The 24,541-nt window shown below is 38.4% G+C and overlaps 1 protein-coding gene across 2 annotated transcripts in view; it reads left to right on the forward strand.

Annotated features, from left to right (window-relative positions):
- Positions 1 to 8,021: 8,021 nt before the first annotated feature.
- Positions 8,022 to 24,541, forward strand: part of LOC119794626 (MAM domain-containing glycosylphosphatidylinositol anchor protein 1) — a 244,714-nt gene continuing 228,194 nt past the window's right edge. Inside the window, exons 1-2 of one of the 2 annotated variants that reach the window (XM_038302254.1) lie at positions 8,022 to 8,527; positions 9,371 to 9,460. In XM_038302254.1, the coding sequence (XP_038158182.1) occupies positions 9,394 to 9,460 (67 nt within the window). In that variant the 5' untranslated portion in view covers positions 8,022 to 8,527; positions 9,371 to 9,393. The remainder of the gene's footprint in view (positions 8,528 to 9,370; positions 9,461 to 24,541) is intronic. The other variant, XM_038302255.1, reaches the window with a different exon arrangement.

A 24,541-nucleotide genomic window follows, 5' to 3' on the forward strand; every position in this document is an offset into this window, starting at 1 on the left:
CTATTACAGGTTATGATATATTCATTTTTTATATGATTCTGAGATATTAACAGCAATCTGTTGATTATTTGTATGCAATAAAGCTCACTAATTGAAAAGGTAAAAAACAAATCATGCATCTCCAGTAAGTCACAAAAAGTTGGTGGTGCATACAGAATTGAGAGAATGTACCAAACTGGTGGGGGTAGTATTTTGTTTTTCATCTTCTTTCTTTGTTTGCTTACTGCTAACTTTGTATTAATCTCTTCTCCCTTCTGGATTGATCTCTATCTGGGTCTAACCCAAGGTTGTTCCCATAACATGTTGTCTTTTGAAATACTTTAAGTGTATTTGATGTGCTCCCTGTAAGATCTGCTTAGACTGCTGGCTCAAGTCCAAGATAAGAGACGGAAACAAGAAAGAAGCAAGAAGAAGGAGTTATGAGTCAGAATTCATGATTTTGTTTACTGAGACTATAATAGTCTTTGAATAGGGGTGCTAAGTAACTATAGAGGGTTTTGCTATGTTTAGTAAAGTGATAATGAATCCAAAAATGTCTGTTTCTAAATGTTGCCCAGAAATGACTAAACTGTATAAATGTTATCAACCAAAATAGAAGAAAATGAGTATTAAAAGGTTACCGGTATGTGAAAAGTTTTGCTTCAAAAAAAAAAAAATCACGAATAGCAGTTAATTCACACAAACTGTTTTCTTAATCCACTCCTTCAGACTGAGTTTAGACTGAAAGGAATGGATTTCTAGGATCTTGCTTGAGCGTTTTAAGTTAAACATGTATATTTCTATTTTTTACCTCAATCTTTTATCAGTTCATTTCCCCTCTACGGAAATCACACCAAATACAGAATGCAACTGTAAACTGTCAGGTTTATTGTTTTGATTTAGTAGAAAAATACAGATGACTAAAAAAAAATAAGTATAAAGCTCTGCTTCTGTATATAAAGCCTAATATTATATACTTTCTGGATATAACAGTCATCTGCAGTTAGTGGATATGTGTTATGACGAGAACACTTGTTCCTACTTACAAATTACGAGTAAATGATGAATCACTTGCCCAGTAAGCTGAATGAAAGGTGGTTACAGACAGTAGTGAGTGATTCATACATAATGAGACCTTAAGTTTCAATTTACCCAAAGCAGCACCTAGTGTAGATATCACTCTCTCTGTTAGGTGTCAGATATTATGAAACGCTCTTTCAGGGACACATTTTTACTATGTTTAAAAAACTAAAATATGTGAATTACAAAGATTCTCATGGGTTAAACTTTAAATACATATCTGATACTTCCAGAGGTCTGTGGAAAAGGTATGTTGTAAAATGACTTGCAGCTGGCTTGCACATGCCTTAATGGTATGCAGAATTAATAACCAACTCAATATTCCAAGACTGCAATAGCAGTACCTGAAGCAGACTAAAGCAGAAAAATTACATTAGAAAGATATTCATCAGCAATTCATGCCCCACTGTATGTCACTAGCTCTGAGTGCAAAAAAGATTTTCATGCATGCATTTTTATCCATTTCATCATTAGCACAACTGTATGGCACGTAAGGGCATGCATCCATTAGTAACATTTAGACTTTAATTTAGACAACATTTATTGTCATTTTTGTATACAAAATGAAATGTAGTTTTGTACAGTTTTCAAGACATTTCCATTTCTTAAAGTGCAGCAGTGATCAAATGTAAACATTGTGGGAGAAAAAAACAAAAAAACAATTGATATGGAAGTCCTGGTGATTGTCGTCTCTGATGAGGCCCACCGCCGTGGTGTCGTCTACGATCTTAACTATGTGATTGGTGATGAACCTGGGGACGCAGTCGTGTATCATCAGTGTGAACAGCAGGGAGCCTGTGCTTAGGGTGATGACATCAGAGGTGTTCTGTCTGACCCGGACTGACTGGGGTCTGTTTGTGAGGAAGTCTAGCAGCTAAGTGCTGAGGGCTGTATTGAAGCCTCGCTGTTCCAGTTTGCCCATCAGATTCAATGGGATGATGGTGTTGAAAGCTGAACTGGAGTCCAAGAACAGCATCTGCATGTGGGTGTTCTCCTTCAGGTGTGCCAGGCTCAGGTGAAGAGCAGAGGAGATGGTATCCTCAGTGGTGCAGTTTCGTTGGTAGGCGAACTGGAACAGGTCGAATGTGGGGGGGGGGGGACTGGAGACAATGTGTTTTTTCATCAGTCTTTTGAAGGACTTCATCATGATGGGAGTCATCTGGGTAGTAATTTAGTGAGGTGACCTGAGGCTTCTTGGGAACCGGAATAACGGTGGAGGACTTCAAGCATGCTGGCACTACAGATTGGTCCAGCAAGGTGTTGAAAATGTCTGTGAGGACACCAGGCAGCTGACCTGCACACTTCTTATACACCCACCCAGGTATGTTATCAGGCCCACTGCATGAAAAGTGAGATTTTCGTCCCCGTAAACCCCCGTAAACTCCCGCAGATCTGCCTGATTTTCGTCAGTTTCCGACAATTTGCAACCCGTGCTTGTCCGCGTTTGTCGTGCCACAAATTGTCGGAAACGGACAGTGACGTAGGTGGAGAGCGATCAGCTGTACTAATGGCCCTAATTAGCATATGAATGCAGCAAACCCGCGCGGCTGGCCAGGTCTGGCTTGAATAACCTTCTCAGTATTGGCTGAAACCACTATTCTCAAACAAATGAAATCGCTCGTGATTGGCAGCAAAACCACACGTGGCCACGCCAGGCTTTAATTTTCTTACTGAGTATTGGACGGAACCACTTCTTTTTAAACAAGTGAAGTCGCTCGTGATTGGTTGGCATATATATATATTTACATATATATATTTATTCATATATATATATTTATTCATTCATATATATATATATATATATTCATATATTTATTCATTCATATGCTGTGTATTTATGTTATCCTACACTACTACACAATTATTATGCTACCATCAAGGACATGAATGAATTTATACAGGAAATGAACATTTGCCAGGAAGCTGTTTATGCAAAGAAAGAGCTTTATTAAAACACACACAACTATATACAACGGGTATCCAAACACATGCGTATCTAAAAATTACAACTCCGTGAACGGTCCGTTTGCTTCCTCGGGGTTGGAGGTAACAGGCAGCATTCCCTCCGAGGTAGGTCCGATGTGCAGACGCATACTGTGCGTGGCCTTGTACTTCGACATCGCTTCTAACCGGGACTGCAGCTTAACACAGAGTTCAGTGAGATCCGGCCTACGAAATGGCGGCGACCGTACAATCCATCCAGAGACACCGCCGACGACGCCATCTTCTTCGTCGGACATGAGGTCGACGGTGGCGGACTTACAGAGTTCCACTTCCTCATCTGCCAGCACACTCTGCCTCGCCTTCAGCAGCTGAAAAAAAAAAAAAACATGAATCAGCGCACTGCATATGGACACAACACATCTATCAATGCACCTGAAAAATAGTCACCAAATAAAGTCTTACCCTCTTTCGTCTGGCCCGACTCCGAGCAGATAGCCTGGCGGCCTCCGCACGCAGCGTGCTGGCTAGCAACGTGTATCTGAAGCTCCTGCATACCGTCTCATAATACGTCTTACAGGCAGCTGGAAAACAATTAAATGAGAGTGGTATGAATAAAAAAATAAAAAAAATCAAACGCAAGTCACAGTAACAAGGAAGGAGAAAACATTAAAACAAGTCACTTACACACAATGTCGTCTTTATCAACATCGTGCAAATCCAAACAAATAGGAGGTCACCGCCTCATTGTGAGGCGACTGTAGTCTGTGAAAAAAAAAAAAAAAGTACAGCTATGGTCGGTATCCATCCGTATCCATGTCCTTTTACAGCAGAATGAAAGCATATTCTTTAAACCTTACCCCTGCCGGTTCATAGCGCCTGCAATTAGTCTCCGAGTTGTTAAGACGGCATAATGCTTCCTGTGAATCACAAAAAATACACTTTAGTAAAGCTTTAGGCTAGGCTGCTTTTAGCTTACCTAGCTAGGCTAGGTTGTCTTTAGCTTGCCTAGCTAAGCTAGGCTGCTTTTAGCATAGCTACCAGTAATCGAACATATTTACCGCTAGCGTGGCGTTGTGCACCCGTCTTCTCTTCCTCGAGTTCGTATATATCCCGCAAAGTTGCTCGACTGCAGATAGGGTGGCCAGATGTCCGGCTTTAGGGCGGACAGTCCGGATTTTCATTGCACTGTCCGGCGTCCGGCGCTGCACCCAGCCGGACGTGTATTTGTCCTCCTTTACCCCCAGATTCCACATACTCCGTCAGCGCTCCGCCCCGCTCACGTACGGAGTACTTGTCTGTCTTCTTCTTCTTCTTGTCGAGTGTTATGGCGGTTGGCAACAAACTGTTAGTAGCATTACCGCCACTTACTGGTATGGAGTGTGGTTCGTGATGGTTTAAATATTGATCCTGATACATTCTACCCTAACTTCTTCTAAACATACATTCAAACATTCACACTTAAAAATATAAACATATTTGTGCACAGCTTTGTATATCATTCCTTCACTCACAAACACACTTACTATAATTAAATTCTATGGAATAATTTCGTTTTCTTTAGAAATCGAATAATTATTTGTATGTGTTTACTCCCTAAATTTTTCCTCAGTATATCTAATAAATTAACCTTCTCCTTAATGTCTTCAAACTCTCTTCTCATATATCTTCTCTCTTTTTCATATTTATGACATTCTAATATAACATGTTCTATGGTTTCATATTTATCACAGAAATCACATTTGCCCGTTTTATGTTTTTGTATTTTAAAAAGTGTATGATTAAGTCCTGTATGACCAAATCTTAACCTTGTTATCACTCTTTCATCCTTTCTATTTCTTCTTCCATTTCTTCTTTCTCCTACCATCTTCTGAATTTTATAAAACCATCTTCCTGTTTTATCTTCATCCCACCTTTTTTGCCAAATTTCCATAAGTTTCTCTTTAATAATACTCTTTCCTTCTGATTTACTTATTTTAACTATAAAACTAATAGAATGTTTAATTGCCCTTTTTGCCATTTTATCTGCCCTCTCGTTTCCTTCCACCCCAATATGTGCTGGAACCCACACAAATGTAACTATCAGCCCCATGTTTCGTATTCTGAACAGTGTATGATTTATTTCTAATAAAATGTCCATCCTACTATCTGTATTACTTGTCTGTCATGTAAATCAATGAGAGCTGTTCCACATCCTCCGCTCGTCACCGCCCACGTACGTCTTCTCCGTCCTTCACCGTCAAAATACGGAGCTGAGCTATTTTTTGCTCCCCTCCGGTCCGTCCAGATCAAGACCCGCTATTGCAATCGCACCAAACAGAAAAAAGAATGTAGAGAAGACCCGGTTTGTCAAATTAAATTATAGTAAAAACAGATCGGTATCTAGAAATTAGAGCATAGTTTGTATATATTCCCAAAAACTAAAACAATAAATTTAGATTTTATTTCCTGGCAAAACATTCAATTCGGTTTATCCATTAAAGAAAAAAAAATTTGGAATTTTTAATCAATATTCTAATAATTGTAACAAAGTATTATATCCATAAATGTCGCTATGCAAAATGCTCCCTCCCAATCTCTGCTCTCAAAAATGAACTTTCCCTTTTCAAAAGATGTCTGAGAAAGATGCAGAATTTAAATGCAATTAAATTGTTTGAGTTAATTGAAGAATTTCAGTTGGTAGTCCTCACTGATTAATTTACTTTAACTACTATTATTATTTTATTTATTTTTATTTATTTTATTTTATTTTATACTTTGTTCCAGCCTGTGCATTTAATTTTATTTTTCAAAAGCAGGAGTTGTGATATTTCTTCTTGTATTGAAATATTTGTTATTGACTTGTTATTTGAGATTGTTATTGTTTTCTTATATATTCAATAACAAAAAAAAAAAAAAGTGGAAATCTAAAAAAAAAAATTAACCATTACAGCCAACTGATTCTGATTAAAACTAATTTTTGAAGTAAATTATTTTGTGTATTTTTTTTACATAACATTTGCATACACAGTAATCTAGCGTACTTTAATTAAATAAATCAATTCAAGCTAAAATGTAAGAGTCTATAATTAGGCTATACAGAGCCTGATCTATTTCTACCATCTATTTGGGGGATATTTATTGCCACACTTTGGGCCACTTAAAACCAATTTAGCATGCTGACCTATGTCCTTATGACCACAGTGTACCAATCTTCTGATGGCTACTTCCAACAGGATAATGCGCCATGTTATAAAGTGAATCATCTCAGAATCATTTCTTGAAACTTTTCCACTTAAGTAATTGTGAATTGAGCATATTGACAGACAACATTTTATTTTTTATCTTAAATGCAAATTTAAGGGTTGCAGGCTGCAACCCTGGTTTGCATTTGTATAGCTCACAGCATGTTCATTTACATGTTAAAGCCTCCCCTAGAATTCCATGGGGGGGAGGCATGGGGGGAACACTGCCTAAGAAATTCCACGTCAATTTCTGACAATTTACGGGAGTTTTCGTCGAAGCCTGCAAATTGATGTATACTGCCGCTAACCTGAAGTTCCACGACAATCTACAGTGCCGTATATTGACGAAAATCCCACTTTTCATGCAGTGGCCGTGGGGCCTTTCTTGGGTTAACTCTCCTCAGAGATTTCCTCGCTTCAGCTATGTGTAGGCAGAGTACTCCTCTCCCTGGTGTGGAATGGAATATCTTTCATTGCTAGGGTGCTGTTTAGGGCCTCAAACCTTCCAAAGAAGTTGTGTGTGATCACTGTGATGGCCCTGTGATCTTGCCTTGCCACATCCTCCTGGTGTTGCTGGCATCATAGAAGAGATCCTGGATTTTCCGGCTGTGGTTCTGCTTCGCTGAACTGATGGCCCGGTTCAAGTTTGCACAAACCATGCCATCAGATCAGCGAAGCACAACCACAAATTTATTATTGTTTTTTTTTTTTAAGGTGTTGTACCCTCCGTACTATATCAGGGGTTCAGGTTGCATCAGGTCCACAGTCCTATGCCATTTAAAAAAAAAATATTAGTTTCTTACTTTCATAATGTTAAATTGCTATATGCCAGATCTGCTAAAACCCTCATTTTGGCCCCTTCAAACAACAGGTTTCAAGGGGCCAAAATGAGGGTTTTATTGGTCCATTCAGTCCATGATACCAAGAATTTGGAAAGAAAGTGAACTTTCTCTTTTTAGTTGTTGCTTAGACACTGGTTTCTCCTTTTAAAATAAAAATGCTTCAGACCAGAATTTTATTTAAGTTATGTTTTGTGTTCTTATTTATTTTGTACCCATCAACCCTTTCCTCTGGTCGATTTTTTTTTTATTTGTTAAAATTATTTTGAATGTATAAAAGTCAGCTTTAAAAATATCAGGGAGTATATTTTCAGTAACACACCAGAATGATTAAGACCCGATATCTGCTCTAGTCGTGACGGTAGGCTGAAACACGCCCCCTTGCGGTCCCGTGTGGAAGTCACACGCTCTCGGGAAGAACCGAAGAGTTTAGGGAGGGAGAAGGAGAGGGGCTTTCTGTGTGCGCACCGGGGGACTGGTTAAACCCAGGGTTTGTTCTTTTTTTCTATCTGTTCATTGCTGCCATAAATAGCATGTTCAGTGAGGTTGGTGGTCTTTAGATTCAACATTATTGTAAAGAAGTTTTAGACGCGCTTTCCATATCAAATTTAAAAAAGTGGAACAACAGATTAAAAAAAAGACCCAAAAAGAGACAGAATAGTTCGGTTATTAAAGGCGCACAGTGGAAGCGACAGTGAAAAACAAACTGGGAGTGGAGCTGAGATGCGTCTTTGACAACCTGCTCAGTTTGGAGCCGTGAAGCTTGAGCGCATCCCCGCTCCGGTCCTCCCTCCCTCCCTCCCTCCCTCTCCATGCCTCCCTCTCTATGCCTCCCTCTCTCTCCATGCCTCCCTCTCTCTCCATGCCTCCCTCTCTCTCCCTTCCTCCCTCCCTCTCCATGCCTCCCTCTCTCTCCATGCCTCCCTCTCTCTCCCCGCACAGACAGGGGCGGTCGTTCTCAGTCTGCGCACATTCCACTTGGCCAGCATCCCCCGGACTCTACAGACACAGAGCTGATTGAACAAACGGAGAGGGAAGCGCATTCCCAGAGCGCATCATTTAGTCACCGGCCAAACAAGGAGACAGGCAGAAATTCAACCACGCCTTTCTCAGTAAATAAAATGAGAGCAGTAAATGTGTAGGAAATAATTCTCTATCTCTTTTATAAGGATTCTTACGTTTCTTTTTATAAGGCTTTTTTGTCACTTTAACAGTTGGGAGGATAATACTCCATGGTCAGCTGCAATAGTGTCTTATTTTCTGGTGGACTTAAAGAAACAAAGAAAAAAAAAAAACAAGCAAAAAAGTTGAACTGGAAATTATTCTGGAGCGCGCGACTGGAGTTTTGTCTTTAAACCTACAATTGTTGCGCTCTGACAGGAGGAGGATATAACTTTTCAACTGGTGTGTTTGGAGAAGAGGAGGAATTGTTGCTGCGGAGTGCGGAGCGCCTTCAGATACAAGGTAGAGAGACGCGGCTTGTGTCTGTCTCAAATGTTTCATTAGTTTTAGTTTCTTTTTAAATGAAAACTGTTTGCTGACGCGAAAAAAACAAAACAAAAAGCAATTCACCGTTACTAAATAACATCAAAGTTGGCAATCTCTCTAGTAATATTCCAAAATCTTATAAAGGAATTCAATTGATGGGATTTTGAATCACTTTTTTAATCTTCACTTTAATCACCGGACATGATAAAAACAAAAAAAACTATTATCACAGCTTACTTTAGTCTACCGACACAGATCCACCCAAATCTAAAATATAAGGCAGGAAATCCTCCTGTTTGGTCAGGGCACTGACAGAGGATTTATTATCTTCGGAGCTCATATCTACTCCTTTTTTCCCCCAACAGATTCGGAACTCAAATCTGCAACATTATCCGCATTTTCATTTCACACCAAAGATCAATTTTCATTTATAGGGGGATTAGAAAAGAAAGAAAAAAAAGTGCATAGGTTGCTTACTTGTCCTCACTAGGATGTAATCCTCCGCTCCGACTACACCTGGAGAGAGAAAAAATGTTGCCAAACTAAACATCAGACTCACACAATCCCGTCAATCTCTGAAGAGACAGTGCCGCTTTTAAGCTGCGTATAATCCAGGGTGTCCTGATTGAATTACCCGCCCTTTAAATTGAATGAAGAGCTGTAGGCGTTGCAGCGCGCATTAAATTGCTTTGAAACATTATTTTTTTATGGCTTATGAGATCCAAAGACACACAGCTGGACATAAAAAGTCACTCTTCTTTTATTTCTTATTTTGTTTTTATCCTTTTCTCACCTGAACATTTCTTTCTTTTCTCTCAGGTTATGAAGGAGCTGAGCTGAATATGGAGCTCTTCTGGATCTTGTTTTTTTCCAGTCTGTATCCTCATATTTTGAGCCAAGGAGTTTACGGTAGGGAGATGATGCCAGTTTATTTCCTCATCCTGCCATGCCTGACAAGTTCAGATTGACCCAGGTTGATTGTATCATTGATAAGAATGTATTTAGTTATTAACTCTGAGAACCTTTATTTCCACATGTCATCATGACACTCAGACTGGCGCACAATGACTGGCCTTTAAGAAACAGCTCCAGGTGAAGAGATCTCCACTTAACTCTTTTATGGAGTCTCAATAAAAAAAAAAGCTTAACATTTAACAATGCATAATTTAACCTTCCTCAGTCAATTTGATTCCATTCTGGAAATAAAAATTATGCATTTACAATAGTTTCCTAGTTGCAGGATAACTTTTTACTCTAATAAACTAGATCTATAATGGACTGAATTCTTTCTATGTAAAAATGCCCAATCAGTTGTTGTCACACACACCCTTAGAAAGTTCTGAAGTAGACGTTAAAGCTGTCTTGGATATGACTCGTCTCCTTTTAGGTTAAACAGGAAAGTCATTCTGTGCTTTTGAGGATAAGGCCTCAGATTTGTGCCCTGTCAAGACTGCAGCCTTACTGTGTATTACTGAGGCTCAGCTTCCTGAGCTTACAGGCGCCTGGCCAGACATGCATCCTCCTGTCCCTCCGGGCGAGACAAACACACAAAACTCATCTGTCTGCTTTGATACTTTAATTCTGATGTTTGGAGAAATGTGGCAGCCATTGGAAACAGGCTCTGTTTTGTCACAGTTGCACAGAGTGTGCTTGTCACATGCGATCCTGCATCCCGCCGTCACACTGAGAGATGCTGACAGTCTTTGATTTGCTGAAGCATGTAGGCCTGTGTAAAAAGTCCTTGCTAAGTAATCAGGTTTGCACTAGTCTGATACTTCACAGTCTTGCTGACTTATCAATATCAGCGTAAAATACAAACAACTTACACAGACGGTTGCCAGATCTTTGCGTGGCTTATTTCATATAGTTTGAAGTGCATATTTGGGGATTTCTCCTTTGCAGAATTGGGTGTTTTTTAGCCCTTAGTGTTAAGGCAGTAAGACAGCTGTGAACGTATTCTTCAAAAGTTATTTGTTTTACACCAATCACTGGTACTGGAAAAGTCAGACTATACTTTTGGGAAAAAAAATGAAAAAACACAAACTGTACTTCTATCAAATATGCAGCTCTGTGTTTACAAAGTGACACAAACTGTTTCTGTTTGCTCAAAACCATTTTTAACTCACATGTTATAGAATCTGACATATTAGAAAGCATATGGTGTCCTTGATAAAAGCTTGCTCTCAGTACAAGCTGTTTGATCAGTTGTCTCCTATCAGTTTGATCTTTTGGCTGTAGGCTTATTCACAGCGTATGTAATGTTTGGATTCTGTCATAGGCATACATCGGGTTGGAAAAGTTTCACATGTTTTATTTTTTTTGGGTTTTATAGCATTTCATTAACACCGGTACAACCATAGATCTATCACAATAAACATGAAATAAAACTTATATATACACTTTTTTTTTAATGTAATGCTATTGTGAGGTCAGCATAATGGTGTAAAGCCATCTCGTTGTATCTTTTTTAAACACAGACTGGATCAGTTAATTAAATTTCTCTTCTTTAACCATTAAAATAGTATTGCATAAGTACATATTTTTGTGAATTCACTTTTTGAACGAAACATCTTCGTGAAACAAACTGTCCTCACTTGTCTTATTGGTAACACTCTATCTAAATGAAGGACAATAATTCATTTTACAGTAGGACCTTGTCCGAAAAGAAGTGAACAAATTGCATGACATTACGTAGCTGCTTTAACATTTCTACATTTAAACATTGTTAAAGCTACAGTAGAAACTAGAGCTGCAACTAACAATCACATGTAACATAATGTAAACAGAAGAATCATCCTTTTTCGTAAGCAAGAGAAAAATATGACAGTCTTATTTTAGCCAGCTGACCGGCAGTGCGCAGAAACACATAGGATAGCAGCTAATCTGTTACACGTTATACAACTTATACCAACTCAGGCACTGTTTCCAGGATTTCATTTAAAAGAGTTGAATTCTTACAACCCAGTCCTGTTTTTATGGACATCCATGTAGAGATCCACATGTAGAGCATGTGCGTATGTACGTACTTGTATGCATATATGTATTCTTTTTGGGGCATGATTTTCTATTGAGCACCTGGGCCCGTTTATTCACTGCCAAGGGAAGAGAAGCCCTAGGGCTTTGTGAAAATGTATTGGCCAGCATTCACAGGAACTAAACTCCCAGGTGGAACATGAGACCGGAGGTGGTGGTGCTCAGCTGTGCACACCATACAACATCTTTCATGTGCGTTGGTAAATCTTCCCAACTCAAAGTCTCATGTGAAGAAAGCAGTCAGTTTCACAATTTTTTACAAATTCAGTAAACAACACAAGTTGGGAGGAACAGGGAAGAGAGCCAACCTGTTTGGCACGCTGCATAAAATGCTCTCCATCGCTTTGGAATTGTTTAGCACTTGCTTTAGCAGACAGATGCGACTCGGCGCCCATTGGGAGCCGAACGTGTGCCTGATTGATGTCGGCGGTTTGGACGCCTGTGAGGTTCATTTACTGTAGCCTCTTCCGGGGTTGTGTTTGGAGGCATGTGTTGTTGTCAGTGTCTGTGAATCTGTTCATGCAGGTGTTTGTGTATCAAAGTGTGGTAAGTGTCCAAGCCTCTAAACCTTGGAGTTTGTGTGTTTGCCATGCGGGAGTCTGAGTGGGGCGTGTCAGTCTGTGCCAGCCACACTTTTTATTTCCCCTTTGCAACGGTTTGCTGTATCAGCAGGGACTCATGGATCGGTCACTGTTTTTCTTGCAGCAGTTTGGTATTGATTGCCCTTCTCTGAATTCTGATAGGTTGTCAGAAAGCTTGTAACACCTGTCTGTTATACTACAAATGGACAGGCTCCAAGGAAGAGGGATGCTTCATTTCAATAGGAAAAAAAAGAAAAATGCACACCGCATATCTCTTAAGACCCATCCTTGTTAAGTCTTTCATAATCATCAATAATATGCCTTGTTATTTAGCATTGTTTGCGCAGCTTTTTTTTTTTATGATGGCACAACCTTTTTATATATACCTTCACACATCAACCCCTGCATGCATATTATTTCATTTTCAATTTCCATTTAGTCTGAGTATATTGCCGTCTAGAGGCATTCCAAGTTTGAAGCGGCATCCATTCACATGCAACAAATTGGAACACACTTAAGCAGAAGGAGAGGTTTCAGAAAATGTCAAGACAATCTTGAATGATGTTCAGCCTCCACAGAGCAAGTGAAGGCAGACAGAGTGTACCAGAAAAACGCGTGTCTCTCCATCTCCATGGCACTGCGTCACATCATAGTGTGCAAGGCAGCAGAGTTCACAGAGACACCAAATTATTGATTGCTTGACAAAGTCACACAGCACCATTAGCTGCTGCTGTAGATGGAAGTCAGACTGCATTAGCCTGCAATACGATGCTTCATTATGTGCTTGTTAACAGGAAATTTAATGAACTTAAATCAATGGCTTTGCCTTAACAGTTTTTTTCTGTTTAAAGTAGGGCTCTTGCAGCAGTAGCAGAGGAGGAGAGGCCTTGCCATTGGCCATGAAACAAAACCCTGCAAAAGATGCGTAAAGTGAAAAAGTTTAATGTGCCTAAATTGTGCACAAATTTAACATCACTTTTAAGATGTTGCCCAAGGAAAATGCATGGAAAATGAATGCTGTGTTCATCTTATCCTAGGGCGTTATTCATGTTTATCAATGATCAAAAAAAGTATTTGCTGTTACTAAAATTCAAAGTTGAAAAAACTTTAGTGTAGTGTAGTTCAAGTTCAAAAGAAAAAATTTACGCTGATATTGACTCAGTTTTTATACACCCACTTTATTAGCAATACTCGTTCAATATACAGTTCTCACATGTCTGAAATGGAAGTGGTTTGATTATGTCAGAGATCTAAAGAGAATTTTTAGACTGGTTCGAGATGAGAGAAATGCATCAGAGTCTTAAATAACTTCCTGTTTCAATGGAGGTGCAGAATATTATCTCTAAATATACAGCATGCCTTTTAGAGAGGACAGTCTACAGCAGCAGAAGGCCATGGCTGGTGACTGTACTTCTCTTAAGATAGGAAAACCAATGCTACAAAAACACAGGCTCCCCATAATGGGACAAAAACTAAATTAATTTATCATCTAGTTTCAACTTTACCTGCAAAATTCAGATGCGGGGTTAGAATTTGGCATAAACAAAATGAAAGCATGGTTTCATCCTGCTTTGTTCTACTGGTTTAGGCTGTTGTTGGTACCACCTGTAATCCTCTTGCCACATTTTTGGCGTATCATTTTAACTCCACAATCTTTCTAAATATTTTTTTGCAGAGTGTCCTTATCTTCATTAGTCCAACGCATTCATCTTTCAATTCATGGGTAACCAACATCGGGCCCCAAGAGTTGCTGTTGTTCAATGTTTATATTCTTTCATTGTCCAACACCTCTGAACCAAATAAATGCCTCCTTACCAGTTCTCTGCAGAGCTAAATAACGGCTGTTTAGAGAATTCAGCCATCTGATTCAAGTCAAGTGGAAAAAGGACTACTTCATGTAGTATAAGGCAGAGTGACACAAAGTTTATGTATAACTGTTTTCCCAATCAGTACAGAGTTTTGTGTTGTCTATTATCATTTGGGCCCAATTACAGAAAGAATGGCTGTCCTACCCTTAGTAAAAAGCAGATAATTGGAGTAGTCCTACCCCTCCCTTCCATACTTAGGCTATTAAGCTTCAGAACAGGTAATATCAGTGGGGTACTAAACTTAGCATCTATTTAAGAAGCCCGCATTAATGGAAAGTAGATAAAGTGATTTACCATTGCAAAGGCAGCACAGAAGTCCCTGACAGTTCAGTTTGTTATCATACTCCCAAAGCCGGGTGTGGTTGCAGCCTGGAGACCTTCCTCATCTGGGGAACTAAAGCATTGCTCTTGTCATAAGTTTTTTTAAATTGTTTCATGCTACATGGTGGAGAGCTATGATACATATGAAGATGGGTGTCTGACAAGCTATTTTAACTTGTAATTCCTACTTTTGACTATCCAGAATTATCATTTTAGCTATCTATAACGTTATTTTGACGCATAGTGATCCCCAACTGTGATCATTATGACTAGTATGAATATTAATTCAAGATATCTCTAACATCATTGTGTCTAGTGAAATCAGCAGCTACAATTACCTGTAAAGCCGGCCATACACTGATCACTGTATGATTTTTTTCAATTTTTGGGCCGATTCTCCAGTCGTGTGAGAATTTTTTCGATCGGATCAAGTTTCAGTGCGACCTGCATTGTGCAGTTAGAGGCAGTTAGCCTCTCACAACCACCTCCTGATCAGGAATCGTAAGGTTAGTAGAAAATCAAACTTAGTTGGCCCTTGTGAGGTGACCATGGGACAAGTGCAATAATATGGGAGGTTTCCAGGCTGCAGCCGAGCACTCTTACACTGCCTGGGCATATGGCATGAAAAGGAAAGGTGGGATAAATCCTTCAAAAAATACCTCCGTTTCTTATTTCCAGTCCTAAGTCCTGGGGGTTGGGGCACAATTTGACACGTAAAAGGGCACAATTAATTAGCACATCTTCCAGCCATTTAAGCCTAAGATTTACGATCTAGGTTTAGCATATACCATAGACATTTATATTTAGATTTACAAGATGCAGGTTTAAGACATAAATCCATAAATATAACATTCATATATAGATGTAGAGTGTAGAAAAAAACATTTAATAAATAAATATGACAATTATATTTAGATATACATTTAAAATGTATATTTAACATTTGCCACTAAATGTAAGAGAAAAAAAACCCTCAATTTTAAGAAAGTGGGATAAATAACAGAAATGCGACTTGCTTTTTTTGTGTAAAATTTGTTTCCATATTGTGCACCCTAAATTTCTGTGTATACGTTGAATATGTGTCTAGGTGCAACATAGCAGGCAGGAATTAATGATGTGATTCCTAAAATATTTAATGTGTGGGACACCGTCTTCTCACTGCCAATGTTTTACACTGCACCGGTAATAGGGACATGAAAACGCTCCCACATTATTCTTATTGTTAGCTGAAAATAATCAAATCTGATCCGCTGACTAAAGCAACTTTTAGGGAGAGATATCATTTTAGAAATCAAAAAACATCCAGTCATGATCTAATCACCCTGTCTATTATGTCAAGTCATATTATTTCAATAAGTAATTTCTTTTTATTTTCATAATTTTACTCAGGGCAATGGCTTCCTCGCTTTCTGAAATGGAATGCCAGGGTATTCAGGAATCTAGTCCAGAACCTAATCTAGATTACCACTAACACTGCTTTGTGGAATTAGGTCATATGACTATCCACATTTGGGATTTTGTGAAATAACTGATTTTGACCTGGAATATGGCAGGTTAGGCATAAAAATCAAAGATCAAAGGTCATTGATCTTACCTTTAAATATTGGGTAGATTTTTCATGCAGCAGACCCCAATATACTAGTAGACTGTGACACTATGAATCCCCAGCGACAGCTCCTTAAGCTGACCAATCACTCGAGGATTTCCCGCTGCCGTTTGTAGAGACAGGAAGTGAATACAAAGTGCTTTTCAGGTGGTAAATACTGCAAGTATCAGAACAGGAAAAAATATTTTCACCAGTAAGTTTTGAAATTTTAAGTCAATATAGAACTTAATTTTGAACAGTTTTTTTCCTGCAGTCCAGTAACAAAATATTTTAGGGTAGTAATCAGAGCATTTACTATTCTCCAGGCTTTTCATGTAAACCTAGTGGAATGTAACCCCTGAACGTATTCATGCTGATTTTTCATGGTTTTATGGAGGAGAAAGCTCTAGGATCCTGATTTGTTGAAGCACTGAAAAAGTTCAGAATTTCAAACTCCAGGATCTGTTTTACCGCTCTTGGCTTGGTAGACACCATGCACTACAGGATAATGGGCAAAGATAGTCCATCATGTTGGGATTCCCGGATGTGCAATCTGAGGGGTTACAATATATAACTGAGCAGACCCGTTTAATTCTTTTTTTTTTTCTCAGTTTATTTATACAGCACAAATACAACTAATTAAAGGCACTTTACAGTTCATCAGATCATACAGTCAAATTGATCAAAAGTTTTCCATCCAAACAAACCAGTTGAATGCATCAACTCATTAACTCGAAGGCAATCCCTCACACTAAGCATGCTTGCAGTGGAGTGGAGAGGAACAACTCCCTTTTAACAGGAAGAAACCTCCAGTAGAGCCAGGCTCAGTGTAAGTGGCAATCTCCTGAGACCGACTGGGGTTCAAGGATACAGACGCAGAGATACAAAGCAGAGTGGGAGAATAGAGATAGAATGATGAAAAAGGGGTCCCTATGTCCTCCAGAAGTCTAAGCATATAGCAGCATAACTATAGAGATAGCTCAGGATAACCCTAACCACTATAACTATAAGATTTATCAGAAAGGAAAGTTTTAAGCCTACCTTTAAAAGTAGACAGGATGTCTGCCTCACGGACTAAAACTGGTAGTTTGTTCCACAGTAGAGGAGCCTGATAACTAAAAGATCTGCCTCCCATTCTACTTTTAGAAATTCTAAGATCTACTAGTAAACCTGCAGATTGAGAGCGAAGTGCTCTGTTTGGAACATAAGGAACAATCAGATCTCTGATATAAGATGGAGCTTGGCCATTTAAGGCTTTATATGTTCGAAGAAGGATTTTAAATTCTAGTCTTGATTTAACAGGAAGCCAATGACGAGAAGCTAGGATAGAGAGATATAATCTATCATTCTAATTTTCATCAGAACTCTGGCTGCATAATTTTGGATCAGCTGAAGGCTTTTAACAGTTCGTGGACTTCCACATAGTAAAGTATTACAATAGTCCAACCTTGAAGGAACAAATGCATGGACTAGTTTCTCAGAAAAACCAGTGGGCAGGAAATTTCTAATCTTTGCAATATTCCGCAGATGAAAGAAGGAACTTCAAGAAACCTCTTTGATATTGGATTTAAATGACAGGTCCTGATCACAAATAAGACCAAGATTTTATTATCTGAAATCAGTTTAATCCCATCCAAATGAAATGACTGGCTAATCAGCTTCTTTTTCAAAGACTCTGGTCCAAAGACTATACCTTCTGTTTTGTCTGCATTCAGGAACAGAAAATTAAGAGTCATCCAGGTTTTTATGTCTTCTTACATGCCTGTAATCTCTGTAATGGGTTAGCTTCATCTGGATTAATAGACAGATATAGCTGAGTATCATCATAATAACAGTGGAAATTAATCCAATGCTGTCTAATAATTCTACCGATTGGGAGCATATATATAGTAAAGAGAATTGGTCCTAGCACTGGTCACTGTTGTACTCCACAGGTAACCTTTGAGCATGTTGAAGATCTATCATTAACATGAACAAACTGAATTTGATCAGATAGATAAGATTTAAACCAGTCTAGTGCTGTACCTTTACTTTTTAAACCACACGCTACAGGTTTACCTCCCTAATTATTGGTCCCATTCTGCTCCCAATATCAGGGGCTCTCAAAAGGGGAAGATCTGGCAGAAATTGTTTTTTGCCTGTTTAAACAGTTTCCCTCATAGATACTGACTGATACTTTGACAATACTGATTATTTTCACATTACTTGACCTGTTGCTAATAGGAGCTGATAATATTTTGAGCTGGTAGTCGTATGTCTTCACCTGTTTACACGACAAAAGAATTGAGCAAAATATAATCATTTACTTTTAATTTCACTAAAAGAACTGTTTTCCAAACAAACTCACTATTATATCAGCCTGAGTTCTAAACACCGAGCTGGCCACTGTTAACCATAAAGTCAGACTAATTAGCCCCGTTTGTTTAAACGGAAGCAGTCAAAGTTGAGAATGGATGTAACTTCTGCTGCTTCCACTGCTGAATCTCGCTTCTGTATTTTTTGACCCCCCCGTAATTATTTCTTAAATCATTGACACTGTTTTTCATTTTGCACAGAGACCGCTGAAATTTAATTTGCATATAAATTCAGGTTAATTTTTCAGTTGAAAACAAGATCAAAGAGAAGATGAAATAATAAACAGAATTTAAAGTAATAGAAATTAGTTTCCCCGTGGTAGCATTAAAGTTCATTCTGTTTAATTCTGTTCGATATTGTAGCCTGAAATAAGCCTTTGAAAACGTTTAAGTTGAGTAGGCCAACTGTTTTACAGTCCACATGTGCTGCCTGTAAGTTCAGTATTCAGCTACTACAGACAAGAAAGATTAGGGTGCTTCCTCCACTTTGGCTTTAGGCACATGGCCTTAATGTTGGTGACCTAGAAAGAGATCACTCCAGGTTTAACTGGCCTGACCACCAGCTCCTGGGGACTACAGCTCTTCCTTTCCTCAGATCAGCAATTTTTGTTTGTGTCTCTTTTATGTCTCCTGCCGCCGAGTTTATTTGGGATGCTGAATATTGCCCTTTTCTAATAAGCATCCATAATTTATTGGTGGTTCTGAGGCAAAAAGGAGGAAAGGAGAAGGGGCGGGCAGACAGTGATAAGAAGAGACTGAAGACTTAAGCTAGAGATGATTAGAATCTCTCACCTCCCACGATCTGACACCCACCATGCTTCTCCCACTCTCTGCGTCTTTGCTTAATTTTTCAGCATGTGTCCACGTATGATGTTTTCACAGGTGCACTCTGCGGAGTGCGTGCATAGATACACGATACGCCTATTAAAGCACATTTCTTGCTTTACAACATGAGAAACAGACAAACACACATAAAAAAATCTACCAACTCTAAATAATTGTAATTAATTTAGCTAAAAAAACTTATGGACCCTTTTCTGTCTTAGATTTAGTTACAGTCATTCCAAAAAAACATGTTTTCCAACTGATAGATAGATAGATAGATAGATAGATAGATAGATAGATAGATAGATATATATATGTAGATAGGTACATAGGAAGATACATAGTTCTTTGTGATGGTATTTTTGCCTTTTTGATACTTTGCACTCCTCCTTTCTCTTCTTGCCTATTGTTCTTTGTGCTTGACTAGATATTAAAGCCTGACAACATTTCTATTAACCCACAGGTCAGCAGCAGAGCCACAAACCCCTGCTCAGAGTGATGTGTTGAAGCTGTTTTACACTAGCCTTGTTACCTAGGTGTTAAGGATGAAAGAGCTAAGACAACATCTTGTGAGGTCATCTGATTTATCTCCTTGTCGTTGACAAGATACACTCAAAGCCTAGAAGTAAGCAGGATAGAGCCAGGTAGTCACTTTTGGAGTCAACAAGTGAGCTGGGCCTTAAACTGCAAAAGCAGAGCACTTTTTTAAGTCTTACCTCAGATCTTTGTTAATCTTTTTTGGATAAAATGCTTCTATCCAACCCATTTCTTTGTATCTGTGGCTGTATGTTTAAGGATTTTGTTCTGTACTTTGGAGTCTTGAACACATTGCTGCCCATGAATTACCTCTTTTTTGTTCATTGTTCCGTACTCATTAACATTGGCCAGTTTCTTGCCCCTGGTTAAGTTTTATTTTTGTGGATTTATTTTATTACTGAAAAACTACAGAGCTCTCATTAAAATTAAATGTAAATAAACCCAAGACCAGAACATAAAAAAAAAGTTAAAGCAGGTTTCATAATGCAACAAGTTACCAAAACCAAAAACAGCAACAAAAAAATCCCACCTAGCTTGTAATATATTTTTTTTATTATGAAAGGGAGGATAATTAGCAACTCAAAGTTTGAAAGTTAATATTTCTGACGAAAAAACAATTTCAGTAATCAGTAATCTTCTTTTCAATAACAATTCCATATGCCCAAAACAAAGCCTTGTTTTGGCTTTTGCTTCACTTTAAAAAGCATCAAACTCAACGCTTTTCTGACATTTTGAATTGAAAAAGCTTCCTGGATGGGAAGCGAAACTTCTTCAAACTTGTAAACAAAGTCAAGTGGATTGTTTTTTTTTTTTACTTTTTTGGAATTACTATGACCAGAATAACTGAGAAGCTTCACCAGCATTCAATAACAGTTACGCGTTGTACTTTTAGATTTGTTTATAATTAACTTTTGTGTAGCAGCATCCATAATAGGGGTGAGTATTGGCATGAGTCTTTTGATACAAAGTAAAGCATCTATCCATTTTCTTACACGCTTAATCCCATCTCATCCCCGTGAGGGGTGCTGGTGCCTATCTCCAGCTGTCTACATGCGAGAAGCGGGGTACACCCTGGACAGGTCGCCAGTCCATCGCAGGGCAACATAGAGACAAACAACCATTCACACACACACTCACACCTAAGGAGAATCCAATTACGGTAACCTAACAGTCATGTTTTTGGACTGTAGGTAGAAGCCGGAGTACCCGGAGAGAACCCACGCATGCTCAGGGAAAACATGCAAACTCCATGCAGAAAGACCCCAGGCCAGGAATAGAACCAGAAACCTTCTTGCTGCAAGGCAGCAGTGCTACCCACTGCGGGCTGTAAAGCAAATAGCTACTATCTGCCTGAGTGACAATGCAGGTGTAGCCCATTTTTCTTCAGTGTCCATATATCTATCCATTTTCTGCCCCTCTTTTCCCTTCTGGGGTCACATGGGGTGCTGGTGCCTATCACTAGCTGTCAATGGGCGAGAGGTGGGGTACACCCCGGACAGGTTGCCAGTCATAGCAGGGCAACACAGAGACAAACAACCATTCACACGCATACTCACACCTAAGGGGAAATTAGAGAAGCCAATTAATCTAACAGTCATGTAGAAACTCCATGGAGAAAAAAACGGGGTGGGGAATCAAACCAGGAACCTTCTTGATGCAAGGCAGCAGCGCTACCCCCTGCTCCACTCTACGCCACTGTAGAGTGCCCTTCCTTCATTGTTTTAGGTAAAAAAATATGTATTTTTAAAGAAAATCGATATTAGGAACTAAAAGATCAATATTATATCAGGCAGCTGAAAATCCCAAAATATTGCCAAATTGATGTTTTCCCACATCCCTAATCCGTAATGTGCCAGACACTATTTTGAAAATGTACTTTACTTCTATTCAATTTCCTTAACTGCTATTAGTAGGAAGTGGTTGTAGGTTGAGAATTAATTTTGAGTTAAGAAAAGTTGTTAAATAATTCAAAACAGCTAATTTAATTGTTTAATAATGATTTGTTATCCAACCTGCTTGCCATTCATTTCCTTCTAAATGTTTTCCTTCAATTTTATGCAAAAGGAAATCAAAGATGAAAGCCAGATGAAAACAAGCAAAAAGTATAGCAAATCTGCAGGCTACAGAAATTACCTGGCAGGCGCTGAATTGCAATGAGAATCTCTATAATTTTCTTTCTGAAATTACAGTGCAGCCAACCTTCTATTTATTCATTTAAATTTCCTTCTTCCCCTCGTCCTTGCATATCGCCTTTTCTTTTAGGTGATGCTTCTGTTCATGCATGCATCCTATCCACATACAATAACGTGCACAAGGACATTGTGTTCACATGCACACGCAGATACATTAATGTGGAAAAAAAAAAACAATCCCAGGGCTCACCCTTTTTTTGAACTTTTACCATGAGCTACATCTGAGCTTCTGTCTTTTTAAACGTATCCTTTTTTTCATCGTACAAATACATTTGCACACCTAGAGGAGTGTTTTATTGGACAATGTTGTCGCCCTGAGGTTTGGTTAAAAAACTGTTGTAGGAAAGCTCACTTTTCACCAACATAGTCCTGTCACAATGTCATACATAATCAAGCAACTCTTGCTCCCTTGGCCTTAGGAAGAATTATCTGTATTTATGTGCATGTGACTCAATGTGTAAATATGTCTTAGTCTCTTTTGTTTCATTGCTAGGGACACATAACATCTTAGTGTTTAATATCTAATTTGTCTTAGCTGCCTTTGTGTCCTTAGAGTAAAGGAGGAAGGTCCTTGTGTGAGAGTAAGTGTTTTGTGTTGTGCATTAACACTGGACTTAAGGAGGGAACATTTGGCATATAACATATTTATGGAGGCAACAGGACAGTTGTGAACAGTGGTGAGAACATAGATTACATCAGAGACCATCTGCCTCTTCTTGATCTTCTCTCACCCTGTCACTGGTACTTTCTTCTTTTCTCCTGCACTCTTTTCTTTGTTCTCGGCACTAGTTCCATCATTTTCCCCTCATTGCTTTGCACAGTTTAACCTCTAACTTTATATTAAGAATATTGGTTTGTAAAAAAACAGTAAGAGAAAATTGATAATTTTTTTTTCACAACCGTCTTCTGCAATGTTTGTCTTCTCATATCATAGATCAAGGGTATCTTCAAAGAGCTTCGTGACATAGATTACAGATAAACATCTCTGTTTAAAAGAATAAGTTCCTGATCTACATTGCTATGAAATTCAGCATCAATAAGTGTTGAAGATTTCTTAAAAAAAAAAAAAAAGATTAGCTTCAGGGTTCACACAAATAGGCCTCATAGATAAGGTGGATTTGCAAGAATCTAAGAGTTTATTTCACTCAACAACTGTAACTAAAATATATAAAATAAAAATGGCTACATTAATCTTTTAGTCAACTCTGAAGACACAAACACTAGGAGTGTTTCCTTCCAAATGTCAGGAAAATTTGAAATTAATTTTTAAAATGTCAAAAAACAGAAAATGTAAATTGGACCAATTTCCATTTGCTGGATTGAATTAAGCAGGCAATGCAAAGTGTAATTTTGTCATAGGTTTAGGTTACGCTTGGCTGCAATAAACAAAGACTAGAGTTAGCAAACTACACCATAGTTTTGATGACTTTTTTGCAGTCAGAGTTCTTCTTCCTTTTTTATCTCAGCTGATGTTAGTGATGTTACACGCCACCCAGAGATGTCAAGAGAGAAAAATTATTCCTATGTTTGCATTGAGGACGCCGACAGTGGAAACAGCTCATCAGTCATACGAGGTAAATGTTCGTTATGCCTGAACTTATTCAACAAAGCTTTTTTTTTAAAATCTGCTATAAATTTACAATAACATTTGAATTTTGCTGTTTCCATTTACTTTTAATACAATCCCTCAAGATGCAGAAAATACAGTATGAAATTAATCACCAAGATATCTATAGCAACAAATATGATGAGGATCAGAAATGCTATTTAGACTAAGTCTGCTAAGTAAACAAAAAACATACCTGGAGTTTAAGGCTTTTTTGCAACAATTTCTCAGGAGTTTCCTAACTCTCCATCAGTTCTCACCAGAGTTCATCAGCTTAACTAAGACACCAAACAGGTTAACTCTATCAATGGTTGTGTATTGTATGCCTTAACATTTCTCTGTTAACTATCCATCTTTTTTTTTTTCTTTTTTTATGTTGCCCCATTCTGAGTTATAAATATAAATGGCAGGAGTTAAAGTGGAACGCTGATATAAATTAATGTTTTGATCAAAATTGAGGTTTTCGAGATGCACCTGTAAGGCAAGGCAAGCAAGGGCAAATTTATTTGTATAGCACAATTAAGTAAGAGGATAATTCAAGATGATTTACATAAAATTGGAAGAAAAATAAAAGCAAACAGAGATAAAAACATGATAAAAGCAGCCAGTAAAACAAAGAAAACACTTTGACCACAACCTTAAACTAATAATACCAGTTCTAAACAAATAGGTTTTTAACTTTTACTTAAAGAACTCAGGCATTCAGCACATTTCCAGTCTTCAGGAAGTTTGTTCAAGATAAGTGGAGCATAGACCTAATGCTACTTCTCCATGCTTGGTTCTAGTTCTGGGTGTACAGAGTAGGCTGGAACTAGAAGACCTGAGTGGTCTGGGTGGTTGATACACTGACAACAGATCTATCATGTATTTTGGTTAAGAGCCATTCTATGATTTGGATCAGCAGTGTTTGGATCAGCTGCAGGTGTCTGATGGACATTTTAGGAAAACCTATGAAGAGACCGTAGCTGTAATCACTTCTACTAAAGATAAATGCATGAATGAGTTTTTCTAGATGCTTGGATATTAAGCCATTTAATCCTGGAAATGTTCTTCGGGTGATAAAAGGCTGACTTAGTAACTTCCTTTAT

This window comes from Cyprinodon tularosa, unplaced genomic scaffold, assembly GCF_016077235.1.
Source record: "Cyprinodon tularosa strain WSP-4 unplaced genomic scaffold, ASM1607723v1 ctg485, whole genome shotgun sequence".
Classification (NCBI taxonomy): Eukaryota; Metazoa; Chordata; class Actinopteri; order Cyprinodontiformes; family Cyprinodontidae; genus Cyprinodon; species Cyprinodon tularosa.